Here is a 22,427-nt window from a genome sequence, read left to right as displayed (position 1 = left end):
ATGTTCACAGAAATTTAATCAAATTATCATATTTGATTTATAACAATGTAAAACATTTATCCAAACTATCAAAAGTCTAAAATAAACAATTAACAGGACACAGGCATGAACATTCGTAGCTTCGTTTGTGTGTATTTTAGTCTAGGCGTCATCTAATTTAAACTATCAAGTTGACCTCTAAAGTCAACTGATGACCATATAAGCGATGTAAACATGAATATAGATATGAATAGATTAAGCAAACTCATGCTGTTAAAAGGAAATGTGAGTTTTTCTCATCACTTGGCGTCCGTCGTCGTCGTCTGTGGTCGTTAACAATTTTTCAAACATCTTCTCCTCTGAAACTTAACTGAATGGATTTTGATGAAACTTAGCATGATTGTTCCTTAGATTATCCTGCACTAAGTTTGTGCTTCGATTTTTGATCCGTCAAAAAACATGGCCGCCGTTACTTAAAATAGAACATAGGGGTCAAATGCAGTTTTTGGCTTATATCTCAAAAACTAAAGCATGTAAAGCAAATCTGACATGGGGGCAAAAATGTTCACTAGGACAAGATCTATCAGCCCTGAAATTTTCAGATAAATCAAACAACCCATTGTTGGGTTGCTGCCACTTAATTGGTAATTTTAAGGAAATTTTGCAGTTTTTGGGTCATTATCTTGAATATTATTATAGATAAAGATAAACTGTAAACAGCAAAAATGATCAGCAAAGTAAGATCTACAAATAATTTAATATGACCAAAATTGTCAATTGACCCCTAAAGGGGTTATTGTCCTTTAATGACAATTTTTCACAATTTGTTCATCATATTTGCTAACTTTAAAAAATCTTCTCCTCTAAAACTACTCAACCAAATTCAACCAAACTTCATTTGAATGATCAGTAGGGTGTAAAAAATAAAGTTTGTGTTTTTTTTTCTATTTCGTCAAAAAACATGGCCGAAGGCATTGTTTACCAGATGAGCGATTCAGGCTCTTGAGAGCCTCTTGTTTTAAATGGCTGCTGCTTAGTGGCAATAGGCGGAAGGGTGACATCTGCTATTGCTTGCAATGGCAATTCTAGTTTATTTTACTCTTCAATTCAGCGCTTGTAGCAGTGTAAAATATATATCAACAATATTCCTTCTTTCGAGGTTAAAACAATGTTCATTGCGACACCATAGATTCAGTTTTCTTTATGTACCAATACTTAGTACTAATATCAATGATATACCGCAATATATAATCGTTATGTAATCGATAAAAAAAAAAGACAACACGTAAAAGATCCAGGGTTGAGTTCAATAACGTAGCTGCTACATAGAGGCTACGTAGAGGCTATCAATATCAATGTAGCAACTAGTCTATAGCTACACGTTCAGTTTTATTATATATATGTCAAAATCTAAGTAGCACTACGTAGCTGCTACGGATATTGAACATAACCCAGGACTCCGAAGTGCATTTGTGGATTTAATTTCGGCATGAACGACCAAAAGCTGGATATGGTGTAGGCCAATAGTTTATAAGAACTGCAATAGATGATTAAAAGTTAAAGATGATTGTTCCGAATTGTACGTTTAATAATTTTATCTGCCGACATGATAACAGATTAAAAAAAAATTGTAAATGAAATAAAATTAAAAACAAATATGAGGGAATATCGTGCATTTAATACTTTTATGCCTTAACGTACAGTAAAAAAATATATAAATAATTATAACCCTAACATACTTTTTGGCTTAATGCGAGTTGATTAGTTTTCACTGTTGCTCCTAAATGATGAGCGTTTGGAAAACATCAGAACTGTGTTTGTTTAATAATTCTCTAGGTTAATGTCTGCATACCATTATCAGAGTAACAAATAATATTATTAGTACTTTTACTTTTAAAATACATTATATGACATCTGAGTATATTACTTTTACTTTTAAAATACATTAATAAAAGTTTGTCTAAATACTCGAGTTATGGTCATCTTTCAAAGTTACGACCATCTTGTGTCGGTTACGACCATCATTCAAAATACTATAGTTGAATTTATGACCATCACACATTTAAAGTTACGACCATCATGCTCAAATTTTTGAATGAATATTTTACGAAAATTGAAATGATTTTATCTATCAAAGGAGTAGGTCCGGTAAGGGCCGATTTTGGCCTCAAATTTCAGGTTCATCTAACAAAAGTTTTTGGACACTTTTTAAACACTTAAGTGTCTATTTCAATTGATTCGATTAGTTAATGTGAAAGATTTTAACTGATTTAGTCATTAAAAACTCTTTGATTCAAGCTTAAATATGAAAAATCTATCAAATATGTCAAAAAACGTCACTTTTCAGGTGTTTTTTGTCAAAAATGAAAGTGGCCGCATCCGTGTTCATCCTCAACCTTTATATATGTTTTGTATTATCATCAAATACAACTTATATTTCAATATTATGAATGAACACGAATGCGGCCACTTTCATTTTAGACGGAAACCGTCTAAAAATTAACCAAAATGCTAAAATTTTGAAGATTTCAGTAATTTAGCATGCATGACTAAATGATGTTAGAACGCGATATTTGTGCATTGTATTGTCAAATTCAGCTCAAATTTATGTAGCAGAAGCATTTTGCTTTCCAAAATATAGCTTAAAGATTACATTTTCACAATTTTCTAAAACTGCTACATTTTGGGGCCATAAAGGGGTCTTACTGAACCTTCTCCTTTGGTTTCAAAATCAATGCACTCAAGATAAGTATATATGAGACAAGTGGTTTGGCTCAAATAAACCTTTTACTGCACAAAAAACGGAAAAGAAAAACTTATCCCTAGAGTTGTCTCCCATCTCTGGATAGTCGTAACTCCCTATCTATAGGACATGTAGGAGTTGTTGGTTTTGAAAAACTTTTTTGCAGAAACTAATTATTAAAGAAGCAAGAGAAATTAAACATGCTGAAGAAGAGCAATGACTTAAATTTGAGAAATGGTTTTAAAACTTCAGAATCAATAAACATTTAGATAAAGACAGTTTACCAACAATTTGATAAGACTTTGCCTCAAAAACAAACATTTTTTGTTTTATCTATTTTAGGTGGAACAAAGTGCTGTTCCCTATACTTTTCTTGTATTGTGTAAGTACCAATATATATGTTATTTTCTTTTATAAGTTACCAAACAGTCAATTGTCTACTCTTCTACTTGATCTTTTTTTGGAGAACTACAAATCCAAGCTTTCTTCAATTTGTTATGAGGCTTCATGTAAATGCTTTACCATGTGGTGCATTTTGAAATTCATTGCTTAACTTCCTTTTTCCAAATACTTATATCCTAACAGATGATGGCCTATATGAAAGAAGACAAACATTGTTACAAAGCATTAATCAGCATAAACATGGGTCAATAACTTAACCTTTGGTTAACTCAAGATATGTGCTGTTGAATTATGCAAAATTAATGGAAATTATAGTGTAATTGATATGGAGTCAACCTGCTGAACTGTTGTGTTCTCTATCACACTCTCTTTTATTCACACTTATTTTTTCAGCAAACACTTAAAAGTAGACCATCAACTCTATTTGCTAAAAATTTCTATTCTTGTCCCGAGAGAATATTGTTGGTATCTGTTGCAAGATTGAAATGTCCATCAAATCCAAGTAACTACCACTGCTTGCAGCTTTCTGAAGAGGATGCACTTAATGAGACTTGTAAAGAAAAGAAAGTTACATCTCCAGGTATTTACAGAAGATTGATATTATAACAATGTTGACTGTTGTACCCCTATTTTTGACATTTTAACCAATCAATAGATTATGTCGGTTTGTTTTGTTTACACATTTCGTCTATATAATGGTATTTTAAGCTACTGTCATGCATACAAGTGAGAGGTTTAGCTAGCTTTTAAACCAGGTTTAATCCACCATTTTCTACTGCCTTTACCAAGTCAGAAATATGACAGTTGTTATCAATTCATTATACGACCGCAAAATTTGAAAAAAAATTCGTCGTATATTGCTATCACGTTGGCGTCGTTGTCGTCGTCGTCGTCGTCGTCCGAATACTTTTAGTTTTCGCACTCTAACTTTAGTAAAACTGAATAGAAATCTATGAAATTTTAACACAAGGTTTATGACCACAAAAGGAAGGTTGGGATTGATTTTGGGAGTTTTGGTCCCAACATTTTAGGAATTATGGGCCAAAAAGGGCCCAAATAAGCATTTTCTTGGTTTTCGCACTATAACTTTAGTTTAAGTTAATAGAAATCTTTGAAATTTTGACACAAAGTTTATGACCACAAAAGAAAGGTTGGGATTGATTTTGGGAGTTTTGGTTCCAACAGTTTAGGAATTAGGGGCCAAAAAAGGGCCTAAATAAGCATTATTCTTGGTTTTCGCACAATAACTTTAGTTTAAGTTAATAGAAATCAATGAAATTTAAACACAATGTTTATGACCACAAAAGGAAGGTCGGTATTGATTTTGGGAGTTTTGGTCCCAACAGTTTAGGAATGAAGGGCCCAAAGGGTCCAAAATTAAATTTTGTTTGATTTCATCAAAAATTGAATAATTGGGGTTCTTTGATATGCCGAATCTAACTGTGTATGTAGATTCTTAATTTTTGGTCCTGTTTTCAAATTGGTCTACATTAAGGTCCAAAGGGTCCAAAATTAAACTTAGTTTGATTTTAACAAAAATTGAATCCTTGGGGTTCTTTGATATGCTGAATCTAAAAATGTACTTAGATTTTTGATTATTGGCCCAGTTTTCAAGTTGGTCCAAATCAGGGTCCAAAATAAAACTTTGTTTGATTTCATCAAAAATTGAATAATTGGGGTTCTTTGATATGCCAAATCTAACTGTGTATGTAGATTCTTAATTGTTGGTCCCGTTTTAAAATTGGTCTACATTAAAGTCCAAAGGGTCCAAAATTAAACTAAGTTTGATTTTAACAAAAATTGAATTCTTGGGCCTCTTTGATATGCTGAATCTAAACATGTACTTAGATTTTTGATTATGGGCCCAGTTTTCAAGTTGGTCCAAATCAGGTTCCAAAATTATTATATTAAGTATTGTGCAATAGCAAGAAATTTTCAATTGCACAGTATTCAGCAATAGCAAGAAATCTTCAATTGCACAGTATTGTGCAATAGCAAGAAATCTTCGATTGTACAGTATTGTGCAATAGCAAGAAATCTTCAATTGCACAGTATTGTGCAATAGCAAATATTTTCAATTGCACAGTATTGCACAATAGCAAGAAATATCTAATTGCACAATATTGTGCAATAGCAAGAAATTCCAATTGGATTTCAATTGGAGTTATCTTTCTTTGTCCAGAATAGTAGTTGAATCAACTTAAATCATTGTTTTATGCAATATACAATGTATATTCACTTTTACTACCAACTGATAGATTAAAACAATCTTTACCATTCAGTAATAACAAGCACTTTTTTACATTTTAATATTTTATGATGTATTTAAATGAGTAGTTATTGTTGCAAACTTCAATAGAAATTTGAATTGAGATCAGTTTTGAAATAAGGGAAAGGGGGATGTGAAAAAAAAATTATGGGGGCAATTTTTTTCATTTCAGATTTCATAAATAAAAAGAAAATTTCTTCAAACATTTTTTTGAGAGGATTAATATTCAACAGCATAGTGAATTGCTCAAAGGCAAAATTTTTTGTTTAAGTTCATTAGACCACATTCATTCTGTGTCAGAAACCTATGCTGTGTCAACTATTTAATCACAATCCAAATTTAGAGCTGAATCCAGCTTGAATGTTGTGTCCATACTTGCCCCAACCGTTCAGGGTTCAACCTCTGCGGTCGTATAATGATGCACCCTGCGAAGCAACAGGTTTGATGTGTGTGAGCTTTTGATTTTGTCATTTTATTAAACATTAAAAGGGACTTTCCGTTTTGAATTTTCCTCTGAGCTTATTTTTAGCTCCGAGCTTTTCTCATCACTTGGCGTCCGTCGTCGTTAACTTTTACAAAAATCTTTTCCTCTGAAACTACTGGGCCAAATGTAACCACACTTGGCCACAATCATCATTGGGGTATCTAGTTTGCAAAATGTGTCTGGTGACCCGCCAAACCAACCAAGATGGCAGCCTTGGCTAAAAATAGAACATAGGGGTAAAATGTAGATTTTGGCTAATATCTCTGAAACCAACCGAAGAGAAAATAAATCTGGGATTCCACTGGAATTCAGACTGGAATTCTGATGGGATTCCAATTGTTATCCCACCTATTTTCACCGGGATTTACATCAGGATTCCCGCAAAAGAAGCAAGATCCAGATGTAAATGTACTGAGATAAAATTGTAAATCCCAGTGGAAATATACTGGGATTTTGATTGGAATATACTGGGATTCCCAGAAAAAAAAGCAGGATCCCAAAAATAAATCCCAGCAGGATATACATGCACCAATTCAAATTGCACTGCCACTGGGATTCCTGGGTTATTTATGCAAAAGGATACATGTCATGTTCTCCTTTCTGTTAATTAATTTGCTGTCTCTGTACTTCCAACTAGTATTGCTGAGTAAATTATGGTAACTGGAATATCTGCATGCAATCTGTTCCATTGGCAGCTCCATTTAAAAATATCATTAAATGCCCTAAAAGTATCAAAAAAATCCACAAAGAATCATTTGTTCAATACAATTTGAAGCAACAAATTCAATAGAAATATTATTGCATGTTTATACAGTAGATTGGAAGCTAGTCCAAATAATTATGACGTCTTGGAAGGCTATTTTAATTTTTTTTGCAAATTAATTACCCTCCCCCTTTTTATCCCCTGAAGATAAAGAACTAGCGACTTATTAATTTCACCAAATAAACATACACACAACTGAATTAAATTTTTACATACAAGTGCGTTTAAGTCAAGGTGTCAATCTCGTGCCATATAATATCGGCCCGAAGTTGATTCGTCCCTGTAATGGTATTTCAGTGAACTTCTAAAAACCGGTCGTCCGTTAGACCACGAAAACAGCCGATTTGCGGTTTGCCGGTTTGTAGAAATTTAAAATCAACAAAAGTTACTTCCCCTTAATATGGGTGTTTGAGAATTTTTATACGACCGCAAAATTTGAAAAATTTTTCGTCGTATATTTTTCGTCGTATATTGCTATCACGTTGGCGTCAGCGTCGTCGTCGTCGTCGTCGTCGTCGTCCTGCGTCCGAATACTTTTAGTTTTCGCACTCTAACTTTAGTAAAAGTGAATGGAAATCTATGAAATTTTAACACAAGGTTTATGACCACAAAAGGAAGGTTGGTATTGATTTTGGGAGTTTTGGTCCCAACATTTTAGGAATTAGGGGCCAAAAAGGGCCCAAATAAGCATTTTCTTGGTTTTCGCATTATAACTTTAGTTAAGTTAATAGAAATCTATGAAATTTTGACACAAGGTTTATGACCACAAAAGAACGGTTGGGATTGATTTTGGGAGTTTTGGTTTCAACAGTTTAGGAATTAGGGGCCAAAAAAGGGCCCAAATAAGCATTATTCTTGGTTTTCGCACAATAACTTTAGTTTAAGTAAATAGAAATCAATGAAATTTGAACACAATGTTAATGACTACAAAAGGAAGGTAGGTATTGATTTTGGGAGTTTAGGTCCCAACAGTTTAGGAATTAGGGGCCAAAAAGGGACCCAAATAAGCATTTTTCTTGGTTTTCGCACCATAACGTTAGTATAAGTAAATAGAAATCTATGAAATTTAAACACAAGGTTTATGACCATAAAAAGAAGGTTGGTATTGATTTTGGGAGTTTGGTCCCAACAGAATAAGGGGCCCAAAGGGTCCAAAATTAAACTTTGTTTGATTTCATCAAAATTGAATAACTGGGGTTCTTTGATATGCCGAATCTAACTGTCATGACTGTGTATGTAGATTCTTAACTTTTGGTCCCGTTTTCAAATTGGTCTACATTAAGGTCCAAAGGGTCCAAAATTAAACTTAGTTTGATTTTGACAAAAAATGAATCAGTTAGGTTTTGATATGCTGAATCTAAAAATGTACTTAGATTCTTGATTATTGGCCCAGTTTTCAAGTTGGTCCAAATCGGGGTCCAAAATTAAACTTTGTTTGATTTCATCAAAAATTGATTAAATGGGGTTCTTTGATATACCAAATCTAACTGTGTATGTAGATTCTTCATTTTTGGTCCTGTTTTCAAATTGGTCTACACTAAAGTCCAAAGGGTCCAAAATTAAACTTAGTCTGATTTTAACAAAAATTGAAATCTTGGGGTTCTTTGATATGCTGAATCCAAAAATGTACTTAGATATTTATTATGGGCCCAGTTTTCAAGTTGGTCCAAATCAGGATCTAAAATTATTATATTAAGTATTGTGCAATAGCAAGTCTTTTCAATTGCACAGTATTGCGCAATGGCAAGAAATATCTAATTGCACAATATTGTGAAATAGCAAATTTTTTTTTAATTAGAGTTATCTTTCTTTGTTCAGAATAGTAAGCAAGAAATATCTAATTGCAAAATATTGTGCAATAGCAAGATTTTTTTTTAATTGGAGTTATCTTTCTTTGTCCAGAATCAACTTAAATCTTTGTTATATACAATATACAATGTATATTCACTTTTTACTACCAACTGATAAATTAAAATAATCTTTACCATTCAGTGATAACAAGCAGTTTTTTTACATCTTAATATTTTATGATGTATTTAAATGAGTAGTTATTGTTGCAAACTCCATTAGAAATTTTAATTGAGATTAGTTTTGGAATAAGGGAAAGGGGGATGTGATTAAAAAAATTGGGTTCAATTTTTCTCATTTGAAATTTCATAAATAAAAAAGAAAATTTCTTCAAACATTTTTTTGAGAGGATTAATATTCAACAGCATAGTGAATTGCTCTAAGAGAAAACAAAAAATTTAAGTTCATTAGAACACATTCATTCTGTGTCAGAAACCTATGCTGTGTCAACTATTTAATCACAATCCAAATTTAGAGCTGAATCCAGCTTGAATGTTGTGTCCATACTTGCCCCAACCATTCAGGGTTCAACCTCTGCGGTCGTATAAAGCTACGCCCTGCGGAGCATCTGGTTTTAAAATGTATTTCAATTTCATCAAAATATACGTTTTCCTTTGTGAATTTTAGTTTTGTATATAATATCTATCGTAAAATACAGCTACAACTTCTATTTCATCTATTTTATTTTTTTTATTTTGCAGGAAAAAATAAAAATACCATACATTAATGATATTTCACGAATAATTAGTTAAAATGTTCTACATTGAGGATAGAGGTACAGTAACGATACTCCTTTATGCTTGTGCTGTAAGCGTTACACCTTGTCATAAGCAATGAAACGAAATTGACAGGTGATGAGAAATTACAGCCTCGTACTATTAGGTGACCTGATTAATTCTTATTGACCGTACAATTTGAAGGATACAGTTATACAAATGAAACGTACGGATCAGTAATTTTAAATCATTTCAGATGACAAGGCCCATTTTTCGAGAATGAGTTATAATGATATAATTATTTAAATACAACAATACCGGCTGGTATCCGATTTCAAGGAATAACCATTTAATATAATGCAAATCTGCTGGGTCTTCTTAATCTGGCCGGTATGATTGGAGAGGCTGTATTCAGATAAATTTCAATGTATAAGAAACAAATAAGGGTGATGCATTAAAAACATTTTTGAACAGAATGGCAATTTTATTTTTTTTGCTGTGCACGTTGCTGCAGAAGTTGTCACAGCAACAATTAAATTGCCTTTCAAGACATTATAACTATTTGGACTAGGTACAAATGAATTGTACTGAGAATAGTCATTGGAATTTAATATAAGCACTTTTTCTACCAAAAATAATGCCCATCAGTATCTAAATGATAATTAAATCATGCAACCCAACAATGTATTCCAGTGGAATTACAGTGGTAAAATTTTCAAATGTCATTATTCCAGTGGAATTACAGTGGTAAAATTTTCAAATGTCATTCCAGTGGAATCACCAATCAAATTCCACTGGAATTTTTAGTTTTATATGATTTACCAGTGGAATTCCAATGAGTCACTGTAAACCAGTGGCATTCCAGTTGAATCAACTGGTATTCCACTGGAATTCCATTGATATTTTCTATGGGGCCACTATCAATATAAACTAGTGTTTCGAAAAGTTAATTACTTTGAAACTGAGAAACGAACTCCCTTAAAATGACTGATTTTCTTTTGTCTATTTTTGTGGATAACTGTATTAATTTCATTGTTACATGAAACTGTAACATTTGATTATTTACAGTATTGAAAAATTAAACATTATACATGAACATCTCCTTTGAAAGACTAAGTTTGAAGTTATTAGCTAAAAGTTTTTTAATTTCTAGGTGTTTATCCTATTCTGGATTCAGTAAGCGGTAACTTGAATACCCGTAGATGTCCTCCTAACAGGTACCAAGCATGGCCTATGTTTTCAAATGTTGGAAACAAATGTGTTTATCAGAAGTCTGTTTGCAAGGAGGAAGGCCAAGAGGTTCATACAAATGGGTCAACAACAGAAGACAGAACATGTAGATGTGATTACAATAGAGGCTACATATTTGTATCATCACCTATGGACAGTTGTTATTGTAAACCGACACAAGAAGACTGTTCCTGTTATCTGAATACATGTACTGAAAGTTCTAAGTTAAATCAAGGTAATTAAGGCAGTGTCATATAATTATCATATAATTTGGAGGCATTTTGCCATCAAATTAGAAATATTTTGAAATGCCGAATTAACTGAATAGTAGTATGGTCATGATGGTTATGTTAAAGTCATATAAAACAAACTGAATCCATGAAAACTCGCCCCACTGGCAAATCGCCCCACTCTTGTTTTCCAACTTGCCCCACTTATGAAAAAGGGTAAAATTCGATTGTATATAGGCAGGCCTGCCAACTCGCCCCACTTATTAACGAAATGAATACCTTTGAAAACCTTAGAAAAGCATCATCTATTATGTACTTCTTATCTTTTTGTTTAAACAAAGCAGAAAGAAGTTAAAGTTTCAGCATATCTGTGACATCAACACCCAACTGATGAAAAACTGATACTTTTACCATATTTACTAGCAAAAACATGACACACCCTTATTGTAAATGAATGCATGTCTTTCACTGATTGTGGGTTACGGTAAGTGTTTAATTATTCTTAATTTGAAGACAACAGTAGAAACCAATCTGTTAATTGCTATAAAATCAAATTGCTGTTAAATTGGAATCCTTAAATTGTTATGATAACTTTATTTAATAATTGTCAGTTCAATGTCTAAATGCTGTATGCCTTAACCAATTTAATGTAAATGTGTTTGTGCAAATAAATATTTGTCTATTGTCTATAACTATATCGGATTATGATACAATTAACAAGTTTCTTTGCATTTGTTTAACAAATAACCAAGCTTGCAAGAATAAAGTTATTCTCCAATAAATATGTAAATTACATAATAATAAATAATGTATCTACAATTATATTTTCATATAATAGATTTATGATTTTTTGTCGAGCCTTCGACTTTAGTCGAAAAAGAGAGACATAGCGATCCTACATTCTGTCGGCTGCGGTGATGTCCACAAATATTCACTCTGTGGTTAAAGTATTTGAAATTTTAATAACTTTCTTAAACTGTCCTGGTTTTGTACCAAACTTGGACAGAAGCTTTTTTATGATCATAAGATAGTATCCAGAAGTAAATTTTGTAAAAATAAAATTCTATTTTTCTTTATTTTACTTGTAAATGGACTTAGTTTTTCTGCTGGGAAACATAACATTCACTCTGTGGTTAAAGTTTTTAAAATTTAATAACTTTCTTAAACTATCCTGAATTTGTACCACATTTGGACAGAATGCTTGTTTATGATCATAAGATCATATTCAGAGGTAAATTTTGTAAAAAGAAAATCCATTTTTTCTGTATTTTACTACTTAGTTTTACTGCCAGAAAACAATACATTCACTCTGAGGTTAAAGTTTTTAAATATTTAATAATTTTCTTATACTATCCTGGATTTATACCAAATTTAGACAGAAGCTTGTTTATGATCAAAAGCTAATTTCGAGGAGGAAATTTTGTTAAAATTTTGTACCTGTTTATCTGTATTTTACTTATAAATGGACTTTAAGTTTTTGGAAAGTTAATGCTACAACTTGCTATAGCTACTTTCCTAAGGCATCGGCCTCAACTTCTGGTGACAGACTATCGCAAATGTTATGCTTGAAGATAATGTAGTACTAGTGTTTGATTTCTGATTCTTGGAAATTTTGAGTTTCTACTCTTTTGAAAAGATTACAGCTTGAATAAAAAAGGAATGAATGTTCACCGACAATAGGCTATTTGCCAATTCCCTTTTTATACAACCGCAAAAATTCAAATTTTTCGTCGTATATTGCTATCACGTTGGCGTCGTCGTCGTCTTGCGTCGTAGTCGTCCGAATACTTTTAGTTTTCGCACTCTAACTTTAGTAAAAGTGAATAGAAATCTATGAAATTTTAACACAAGGTTTATGACCACAAAAGGAAGGTTGGGATTGATTTTGGGAGTTTTGGTCCCAACATTTTAGGAATTAGGGGCCAAAAAGGGGCCCAATTTAGCATTATTCTTGGTTTTCGCACCATAACTTTAGAATAAGAAAATAGAAATCTATGAAATTTAAACAAAAGGTTTATGACCACAAAAGGAAGGTTGGGATTGATTTTGGGAGTTTTGGTCCCAACAGTTTAGGAATTAGGGGCCAAAAAGGGGCCCAAATTAGCATTATTCTTGGTTTTCGCACCATAACTTTAGTATAAGAAAATAGAAATCTATGAAATTTAAACACAAGGTTTATGACCATAAAAGGAAGGTTGGGATTGATTTTGGGAGTTTTGGCCCCAAGGGAGCCTAAATTTGTTTGATTTCATCAAAAATTGAATAATTGGGGTTGTTTGATATGCCGATCTAACAGTAAATGAAGATTCTTAATTTTTGGTCCCATTTTCAAATTGGTCTACATTAAGGTCCAAAGGGTCCAAAATTAAATTTAGTTTGATTTTAACAAAAATTGAATCCCTGGGATTCTTTGATATGCTGAATCCAAAACTGTACTTAGATTTCTGATTATTGGCCCTGTTTTCAAGTTGGTCCAAATCGGGGTCCAAAATTAAACTTTGTTTGATTTCATCAAAAATTGAATAATTGGGGTTCTTTGATATGCCAAATCTAACTGTGTTTGTAGATTCTTAATTTTTGGTCCCGTTTTCAAATTGGTCTACATTAAGGTGCAAAGGGTCCAAAATTAAACTAAGTTTGATTTTAAAAAAAATTGAATCCTTGGGGTTATTTGATATGCTGAATCTAAAATTGTACTTAGATTTTCGATTATGGGCCCAGTTTTCAAGTTGGTCCAAATCAGGATCCAAAATTATTATATTAAGTATTGTGCAATAGCAAGAAATTTTAATTGCACAGTATTCAGCAATAGCAAGAAATCTTCAATTGCACAGTATTGTGCAATAGCAAGAAATTTTCAATTGCACAGTATTGCGCAATAGCAAGAAATCTTCAATTGCACAGTATTGCGCAATAACAAGAAATCTTCAATTGCACAGTATTGTTCAATAGCAAATATTTTCAATTGCACAGTATTGTGCAATAGCAAGAAATATCTATTTGCACAATATTGCGCAATAGCAAGAAATTTTCAATTGGAGTTATCTTTCTTTGTCCAGAATAGTAGTTGAATAAACTTAAATCATTGTTTTATACAATATACAATGTATATTCACTTTTACTACCAACTGACAAATTAAAACAATCTTTACCATTCATGCAGTGATAACAAGCACTTTTTTTACATTTTAATATTTTATAATGTATTTAAATGAGTAGTTATTGTTGCAAACTCCATTAGAAATTTGAATTGAGATCAGTTTTGGAATAAGGGGGATGTGAAAAAAAAAATTGGGGGGGGGGGGGGTCAATTTTTCTCATTTCAGATTTCATAAATAAAAAGAAAATTATTCAAACATTTTTTTGTGAGGATTAATATTCAACAGCATAGTGAATTGCTCAAAGGCAAAAAAAATAATTTTAAGTTAATTAGACCACATTCATTCTGTGTCAGAAACCTATGCTGTGTCAACTATTAATCACAATCCAAATTTAGAGCTGAATCCAGCTTGAATGTGGTGTCCATACTTGCCCCATCTGTTCAGGGTTCAACCTCTGGGGTTGTATAAAGCTGCGCCCTGCGGAGCATCTGGTTGTTATTTTATATTAATATGGATATAGTCTATATACCAGCTTTGATTATTTGGAATATCTTCTAATTTTCACTTATTCATACTACATTTATATATAAACTTCAAGATTTACCTGTATTATTAAAACCGTTTTTTTTTTCAAAAGTGATTATTTTTGAAGGGTTAAATATTTCGCAGTGGTGTCTTGCCATGGCTTTGTTTGAACTTGTTTGTTTGCTTTTTGGCCTTGAATGTTTGTCCCTAATATTTTATTAACTGTGCATTTGCAATCAGATATCACAGATCAAATTTATTTGTTCATAGTGTGTTAATTTACGTTTTTTGATTGAGTTAAGCCTGCCAATTGATATTTTATCGTGTGTTTTTCTATGTTGTGATGTTATTCTATTGTTTCAGAAAAAGGGAGAAGGTTCGGTACCATTAAAACATTTAATCCCGCTGCAAATGTTTGCACCTGTCATAAGTCAGGAATCTGATGTACAGTAGTTGTTGTTTGTTTATGTAATTTATATGTGTTTCTCGTTTCTCGTTTTTTATATAGATTAGACCATTGGTTTTCCCGTTTGAATGGTTTTACACTAGTAATTTTGGGGCCCTTTATAGCTTGTTGTTCGGTGTGAGCCAAGGCTCTGTGTTGAAGGCCATACATTGACCTTTAATGGTTTACTTTTATAAATTGTTAATTGGATGGAGAGTTGTCTCATTGGCACTCACACCACATCTTCCTATATCTATAACCTATTTGAAATAATACACATCTACAGTTGCAAACTTTCCAGAAGTGCTATTCTGAGGACTTTGATTCTTCCAGTTATCATTAAATAGAGTCTACAGTTAAAGTTTTTATGCCCCACCTAGGATAGTAGAGGGGCATTATGTTTTCTGGTCTGTGCGTCCGTCTGTCCGTCTGTCCGTTCGTTCGTCCGTCCGTTCGTCCGTCCGTCTGTCCCGCTTCAGGTTAAAGTTTTTGGTCAAGGTAGTTTTTGATGAAGTTTAAGTCCAATCGACTTCAAACTTAGTACACATGTCCCCTATGATATGATCTTTCTAATTTTAATGCCAAATTAGAGTTTTTACCCCAATTTCACGGTCCACTGAACATGGAAAATGATAGTGCGAGTGGGGCATTCGTGTACTGAGGACACATTCTTGTTATAACATTTATTAGATTCATAAACTATCCTAGATTTTTATCAAACTTGGACAGAAGCTTCTTACAATCAAAAGATAGTATCAAGAGGAATATTTTTATGCCGCACCTACGATAGTAGAGGGGCATTATGTTTTCTGGTCTGTGCGTCCGTTCGTCTGTCTGTTCGTTCGTCCATCTGTTCGTTCGTCCGTCTGTCCCGCTTCAGGTTAAAGTTTTTGGTCAAGGTAGTTTTTGATGAAGTTGAAGTCCAATCAACTTGAAACTTAATACACATCTTCCTTATGATATGATCTTTCTAATTTTAAAGCCAAATTAAATTTTTGACCCCAATTTCACGGTCCACTGAACATAGAAAATGAAAGTGCATGTTTCAGGTTAAAGTTTTTGGTCAAGGTAGTTTTTGATGAAGTTGAAGTCCAATCAACTTGAAACTTAGTACACATGTTCCTTATGATATGATCTTTCTAATTTTAAAGCCAAATTAAACTTTTGACCCCAATTTCACGGTCCACTGAACATAGAAAATGAAAGTGCATGTTTCAGGTTAAAGTTTTTGGTCAAGGTAGTTTTTGATGAAGTTGAAGTCCAATCAACTTGAAACTTAGTACACATGTTCCTTATGATATGATCTTTCTAATTTTAAAGCCAAATTAAACTTTTGACCCCAATTTCACGGTCCACTGAACATAGAAAATGAAAGTGCATGTTTCAGGTTAAAGTTTTTAGTCAAGGTAGTTTTTGATGAAGTTGAAGTCCAATCAACTTGAAACTTAGTACACATGTTCCTTGTGATATGATCTTTCTAATTTTAAAGCCAAATTAAACTTTTGACCCCAATTTCACAGTCCACTGAACATAGAAAATGAAAGTGCATGTTTCAGGTTAAAGTTTTTGGTCAAGGTAGTTTTTGATGAAGTTGAAGTCCAATCAACTTGAAACTTAGTACACATGTTCCCTATGATATTATCTTTCTAATTTTAATGCCTACCGGTAATTATATTTTTTATCCAATTTCATGGTCCATTGAACATGGAAAATGATAGTGCGAGTGGGGCATCCGTGTACTTTGGACACATTCTTGCTATTGATGTTTTTCCTCATTTTTGTGGATTCTGCGATTAACAGCAAAAGTAGGCGAGACACTGTATTCTTTATATACATGATATATATATAAGTTTTCATTTAACTGGGGCGAGTTGGCAGACTTTAATTATATATTCATTTGGATTTTACCTCTTTCTGATAAGTTGGTAGGAGTAAGTTTAACAGAACTAAACCCTAATCATAAGAAGGGCCAGTTGGTAAACAAGAGTGGGGCGATTTTGTAAAAAGTGGGGCCATTTGATGTGAGGGTTTGCCAGTGGGGCGAGTTGTCTTGCTTCCGAACAAATTACTTAAAATTTAAAGTTTAGGAAATTATTAAACCAATACATGTATATACAATACTTTTAAAAGTCATATGAAACGAGTGAATGGTGAAAAATAATATTTATCCAATTCTCGAAAAAATGCATGTATATATCATAAACTTAGTCTTTTGTGCACCATTTTATCATTTTTATACTAAAATATCGTATAATCATCAATTTTTAGCTCACCTGGCCCGAAGGGCCAAGTGAGCTTTTCTCATCACTTTGTGTCCGGCTTCTGTCATTGTCCGTCATCGTTGTCCGTTGTCGTTAACATTTACAATAATCTTCTTCTCTGAAACTACTGGGCCAAATTAAACCAAACTTGTCCATAATCATCATTGGGGTATCCAGTTTAAAAAATGTGTCGGTGACCCTGCCAACCAACCAAAATGGCCGCTACATGGCTAAAAATAGAACATAGGGGTAAAATGTAGATTTTGGCTTATATCTCTGAAACCAAAGCATGTAGAGCAAATCTGACATGGTGTTAAATTGTTAATCAGGTCAAAATCTATCTGCTCTGAAATTTTCAGATGAATCGGAGAACCCGTTGTTGGGTTGCTGCCCCTAAATTGGTGTTTTTAAGGAAATTTTGCTGTTTTTTGGTTATTATCTTGAATATTAGTATAGATAGAGATAAACTGTGAACAACAATAATGTTCAGCAAAGTAAGATCTATAAATAAGTCAACATGATCAAAATGGTCAATTGACCCATTAAGGACCCATTTTAACAATTTTTCGTAAATTTTTGTAATCTTTTACAAAAATTTTCTCCTCTGAAACTACTAAGACAAATTTAAGCAAACTTGTCCACAATCATCATTAGAGTATGTAGTTTAAAAATTGTGTCCGTTGACCAAGCCAGCCAACTAAGATGGCTGCCATGGCTAAAAGTAGAACATATGGATAAAATATAGATTTTGGCTTATAACTCTGAAACCAAAGCATTTAGAGCAAATCTGACATCGGTTTAAATTGTTTATCAGGTGAAGATCTATCTGCCTTGAAATTTTCAGATGAATTGAACAACCCGTTGTTGGGTTGCTACTCCTTGCTTGGTAATTTTAAGGAAATTTTGCCGTTTTTGGTTATTATCTTGAATATTATTATAGATAGAGATAAACTATAAATAGAGAATATCATATGGCTTTTTAAATATCACATCAGTATCAACCCGAGACACCAATATAATCCCAAGAGCTCTGCTCGATGGATTATATTGGTTGAGGGTTGATATGGTGTGTGATATTGAAAAAGCCATATCGTATACACTTTATTATATACATATACCTCAAGTAGATGTTTTTTTAAGTAACATGACATCATACAGATAAGGAGGTTTGAAATGACGTCATACAGATTATAGGTTTAACATGACGTCATACAGATTAGGGATTTGATAAAGCCTTTGCAACAGTGACAGCAATCGATGACCTGACGTCATACAGATTAAAGGTGTGATAAAGCTTTTGCAACCGTGATGATATCGATTGAAACAGCACGCTTGCCATTGACTGTATTACACATACAATTTATCTTTATTTACTACTATATATAAGTATATAATAAACTTCAATAATGTTCAGCAAAGTAATATCAACAACTAAGTCAAATGATTAAAATGGTCAGTTGACCCCTTCAGGAGTTATTGCCCTTTATAGTCAATTTTACCAATTTTTCTTAAATTTTTGTAATCTTTTACAAAAATCTTCTCCTCTGAAACTACTAAGACAAAATGTAACCAAACTTATTCACAATCATCATAATTAAGAGTATATAGTTTAAAAAATGAGTCGGATGACCCTGCCCGTGAACCAAGATGGCCGACATGGCTAAAAATAGTACATAGGGTAAAATGCAGTTTTTGGTTTATATCTCTGAAACTGAAGCATTTAGAGCAAATCTGACTGGTGGCAAAAATGTTCATCAGATTTAGATATATCTGCCCTGAAATTTTCAGACAAATCCGACAATCAGTTGTTGGATTGCTGCCCCTGAGTTAGTAATTTTATGGAAATTTTGCAGTTTTTTTGCTATTATATGGTAGATATTATTATAGTATCTAACATGTCTTATAATGATATCTTATACTATAAATTATGATTTTAACCTTATTTCACATGATTTCCAAAGCATCAGTAAATACAGGTGAGCGACACAGGCTCTTTAGAGCCTCTAGTTTTTTTCTCTCTGTTATGATGTGAAAATATTACAGTTCATTTATTGTCGTGTTTTGAAGCCGCTGTTTACCGATTGTCATCTTATAGTAAACAATCAACAAAGAAGCATGGATATTGAGCATGTGTATAACATGTCCAATCAGATAATAGTTTATTTCAGTGACAGATCCATATGTATTGCGATCACCAGATTTAAAGAGAAGGGCCACACTAAGGTTACTTTCATCTGGAAAATATGTCGGTGAATTGCTTCCTGGAAGCAAGCAATTAAAAAAAAGTAAAGTTCTTCTAAATGTTGACAAATTAAAGAATTTTCCTCAGAAAAAGTAAATGTACATAAGGTTTATTAATGAAAACTATCTACTTTGTTATAAAAAACATATGCATCATATATTTTTTAATTTGAGGTTTCATATAACTTAAAATTAAGTCCTCTTTGCACGATTTTTGCCAAACCGAACAACCAACACAGAATCATAGAGAAGTTGAGAAATAAGTTAGATTGATAGACATGCAATAGAGCAATGCTTTATTTCTTTAGTATGAGTTTCTATTTGTTAATTAAATTTTGTCATAACCATTACTAAATGATTAAGTGTAATTAATTTTCTTTCATGATCAATTTACACAATTTTACCTCAATGTTTGTTTACACTTACTTGTAATATGTATCGGGGATTTTCACTGGCACCGTGAGTGAGTGTGCTCTTCAGCTGGTAAAGGACTATTGAAAGAAAGTCCATGTACACTTGTTTTACAGTATTAGATTTAAAGTGAGACATTCAAATGTGAACTATATCATGAATATTAATGATTTAAAAGTTGAAAGGAGTAGGTTCTATAAGACCCTAAAATGTGATTTTTATGCCCCACCTACGATAGTAAAGGGGCATTATGTTTTCTGGTCTGTGCGTCCGTTCGTCCATCCGTCTGTCTGTCTGTTCGTCCGTCTGTCCCGCTTCAGGTTAAAGTTTTTGGTCAAGGTAGTTTTTGATGAAGTTGAAGTCCAATTGACTTCAAACTTGGTACACATGTTCCCTAGGATATGATCTTTCTAATTTTAATGCCAAATTAGAGATTTTACCCGAATTTCACGGTCCACTGAACATAGAAAATGATAGTGCGAGTGGGGCATTCGTGTACTGAGGACACATTCTTGTTTACTCATCTAAATATGTTCATCATTACTTCAAAACCAAATTCACAAAGTTTTAAATTAATATTCCTTCTAATAACAGAGAAAATCAAGTATTTGTAACTTTTTTGGTTGACATAGGTAAGTGGGTTGTGACCCGATTTGTTGAATGCTGGAAAAAACTAAAATCTGTTAAAGTCTTAATTTCTTATCAAAATTTTACATGATTAAAAACGCAATGATGACTGTTTCTTGTACCTTATAACCACAATTTAAGAAGGAAACAAAATGAACACACGTGTACCGTTTGGCATTGATTGAATAAAAGTTCCTATATGAAATATATAAATATTTCCAAATTAATTTCATAAATTATTGTTGAGATTTTTATGCCCCCACCATAGCAGTAGACCCCGCTGTAGCAGAGACGGCTTGAAGTCTTACCCTTGTCCGTCCATCTGTAAGTCCCAAAATTGGTTTCCCTTCTCTAGCTTTAATTTTCAAGAGTCAACCATTTGTTATGAAACTTTTACACAATGATAATTATCACAAATCACCAGCCAAGTTTGAATTTTACAGTTCAACTGCTAACAGTAACAGAGCTATGCCCTTTTACAAAAGGAAAAATTGCTGTTCTAAAAATATAAAAGTTTTGTTTTTAAAATCTTCTTTGACAATTAAAGTTCATTTTCTTTTTCCAGAATCAACTACAACCAATGATTTATTCAATGCAATATTTAATTTTACTTCCCACTGATAAATTAAAGCAATCTTTATCATTCAGTGATTACAAACACTTTGAGTACCATTCTAGGGTTATGCCCCTTTACAAATGGAATTTTTTTGTTCATTTCAGGTCTCTCTCAATTAAATTTAATGAAATGTATATAATGCTTTTACCACTAAACTCTGTTAAAGTTCAAATTTTGACAGCTCTAGAGTTAAGTCCTTTTATAACGTGATATGCTAGCAGGGGCATCATCTGTGTCCCTATAATGGACACATTCCCCATTTATTTTATAAGATATCTATTGATCACTTTTACTGATCTGCTGATATTGAACTGAAAATATTTTCCACAGTTATTTTTCTTAAGAATTAAGGTAACCATTTCAACGCAAAATCTGTATGAATAGAGTGTATATAATTTTGTAAAGTCATTGTTTATTTCTCGAATTGAGGACAATTCGTTTGAACTTTACCTTGTAGCCTCAAGCAAATGTTATGAAACATATAAACAATGCTTATTACCACAAAACTTTGGGTAGTGTCACAGTTCCTGATTTATGTCCCTTCATAATGTTATGTGCAAGCAAGGGCATCATCTGTGTTCCAGGGAAACATTCCCCATTTATTTTTTTATCTCTTGAAAATATATTATATTGGTGATTTTTTTTTATTATTATAGATTATACTTGCTTAGAAGAGGATTCAATTCTATCAAACATTACCTACAGCTGTCCAGTTATACAGTAAGTAACTTTTTGTCATGTAAGTTATTGAAAGATACTTTAATATATAGTTATTTATCTTTTGAACTCTTTAAAATTTTTATTTTTTTGGTCTTATATTGGTATCACGCTGTCGGTGTCATTGTCTTCACTATCGTTGCAGCGTCGTCTGAAATCAGATGGTTTCCGGTTTATTACTTTAGTATAAGTCAATAGAAATCAATAAAATTTAAACACGAGGTTTATAACCACTAAAGGAAGGTTGGGATTGATTTTGGGGGTTATGGTCCTAAAAGTGTCGGAATTATGGGCAAAAAGAAGGCCAAAAAAGGCATTTTTAGCTCACCTGGCCCGAAGGGCCAAGTGATCTTTTCTCACCACTTGGCGTCCGTCGTCGTCCGTCGTCGTCCGTCGTCATCCGTCGTCGTCCGTTGTCATCCGTCGTCGTTAACAATTTACATTTTGAACTTCTTCTAGAGAACCACTGGATGGAATGGAACCAAACATGGCATGAATGTTCCTTATGAGGTGCTGATAAATGTTCATATAAACCCAATACAAAGGCTATTTTAATACTCAGCTATCCAAAAATGAATTTTATTGCACACTAGCTCTCATATTTGAAAAATCCACAGGGGCCAAAATGCGAAACTACACACCTAACTGTGGAGTGCTACCTTAAGGTGAAATTTTTCCCCTCCTGCCTCAATTTTTATTATATTTTCTGTGTTCTACTAGCTGTTACGATGAAAATGGTACCTTAGTTTTTAAAATTGGTTCAGTAATAAAGATTTTATGAAGGTTAGCAGTTGATGTTGAAACGCGACAAAAAGTGAT

General features: G+C 32.7%; 1 protein-coding gene across 1 annotated transcript; it reads left to right on the top strand.

Moving 5' to 3' along the window:
• Nucleotides 1-213: 213 nt before the first annotated feature.
• Nucleotides 214-21,615, top strand: LOC139515427 (uncharacterized). The gene is made up of 4 exons (XM_071304997.1): nucleotides 214-264; nucleotides 3,518-3,704; nucleotides 10,358-10,669; nucleotides 21,548-21,615. The coding sequence occupies exons 1-4, from the start codon at nucleotides 214-216 to the stop codon at nucleotides 21,613-21,615; spliced, it is 618 nt and encodes a 205-aa protein (XP_071161098.1).
• The last annotated feature ends 812 nt before the right edge of the window (nucleotides 21,616-22,427 follow it).

The sequence above is a fragment of the Mytilus edulis genome, chromosome 3, assembly GCF_963676685.1.
Source record: "Mytilus edulis chromosome 3, xbMytEdul2.2, whole genome shotgun sequence".
In the NCBI taxonomy this organism is placed as follows: Eukaryota; Metazoa; Mollusca; class Bivalvia; order Mytilida; family Mytilidae; genus Mytilus; species Mytilus edulis.
This window is presented reverse-complemented; position numbering and strand designations above follow the sequence as displayed.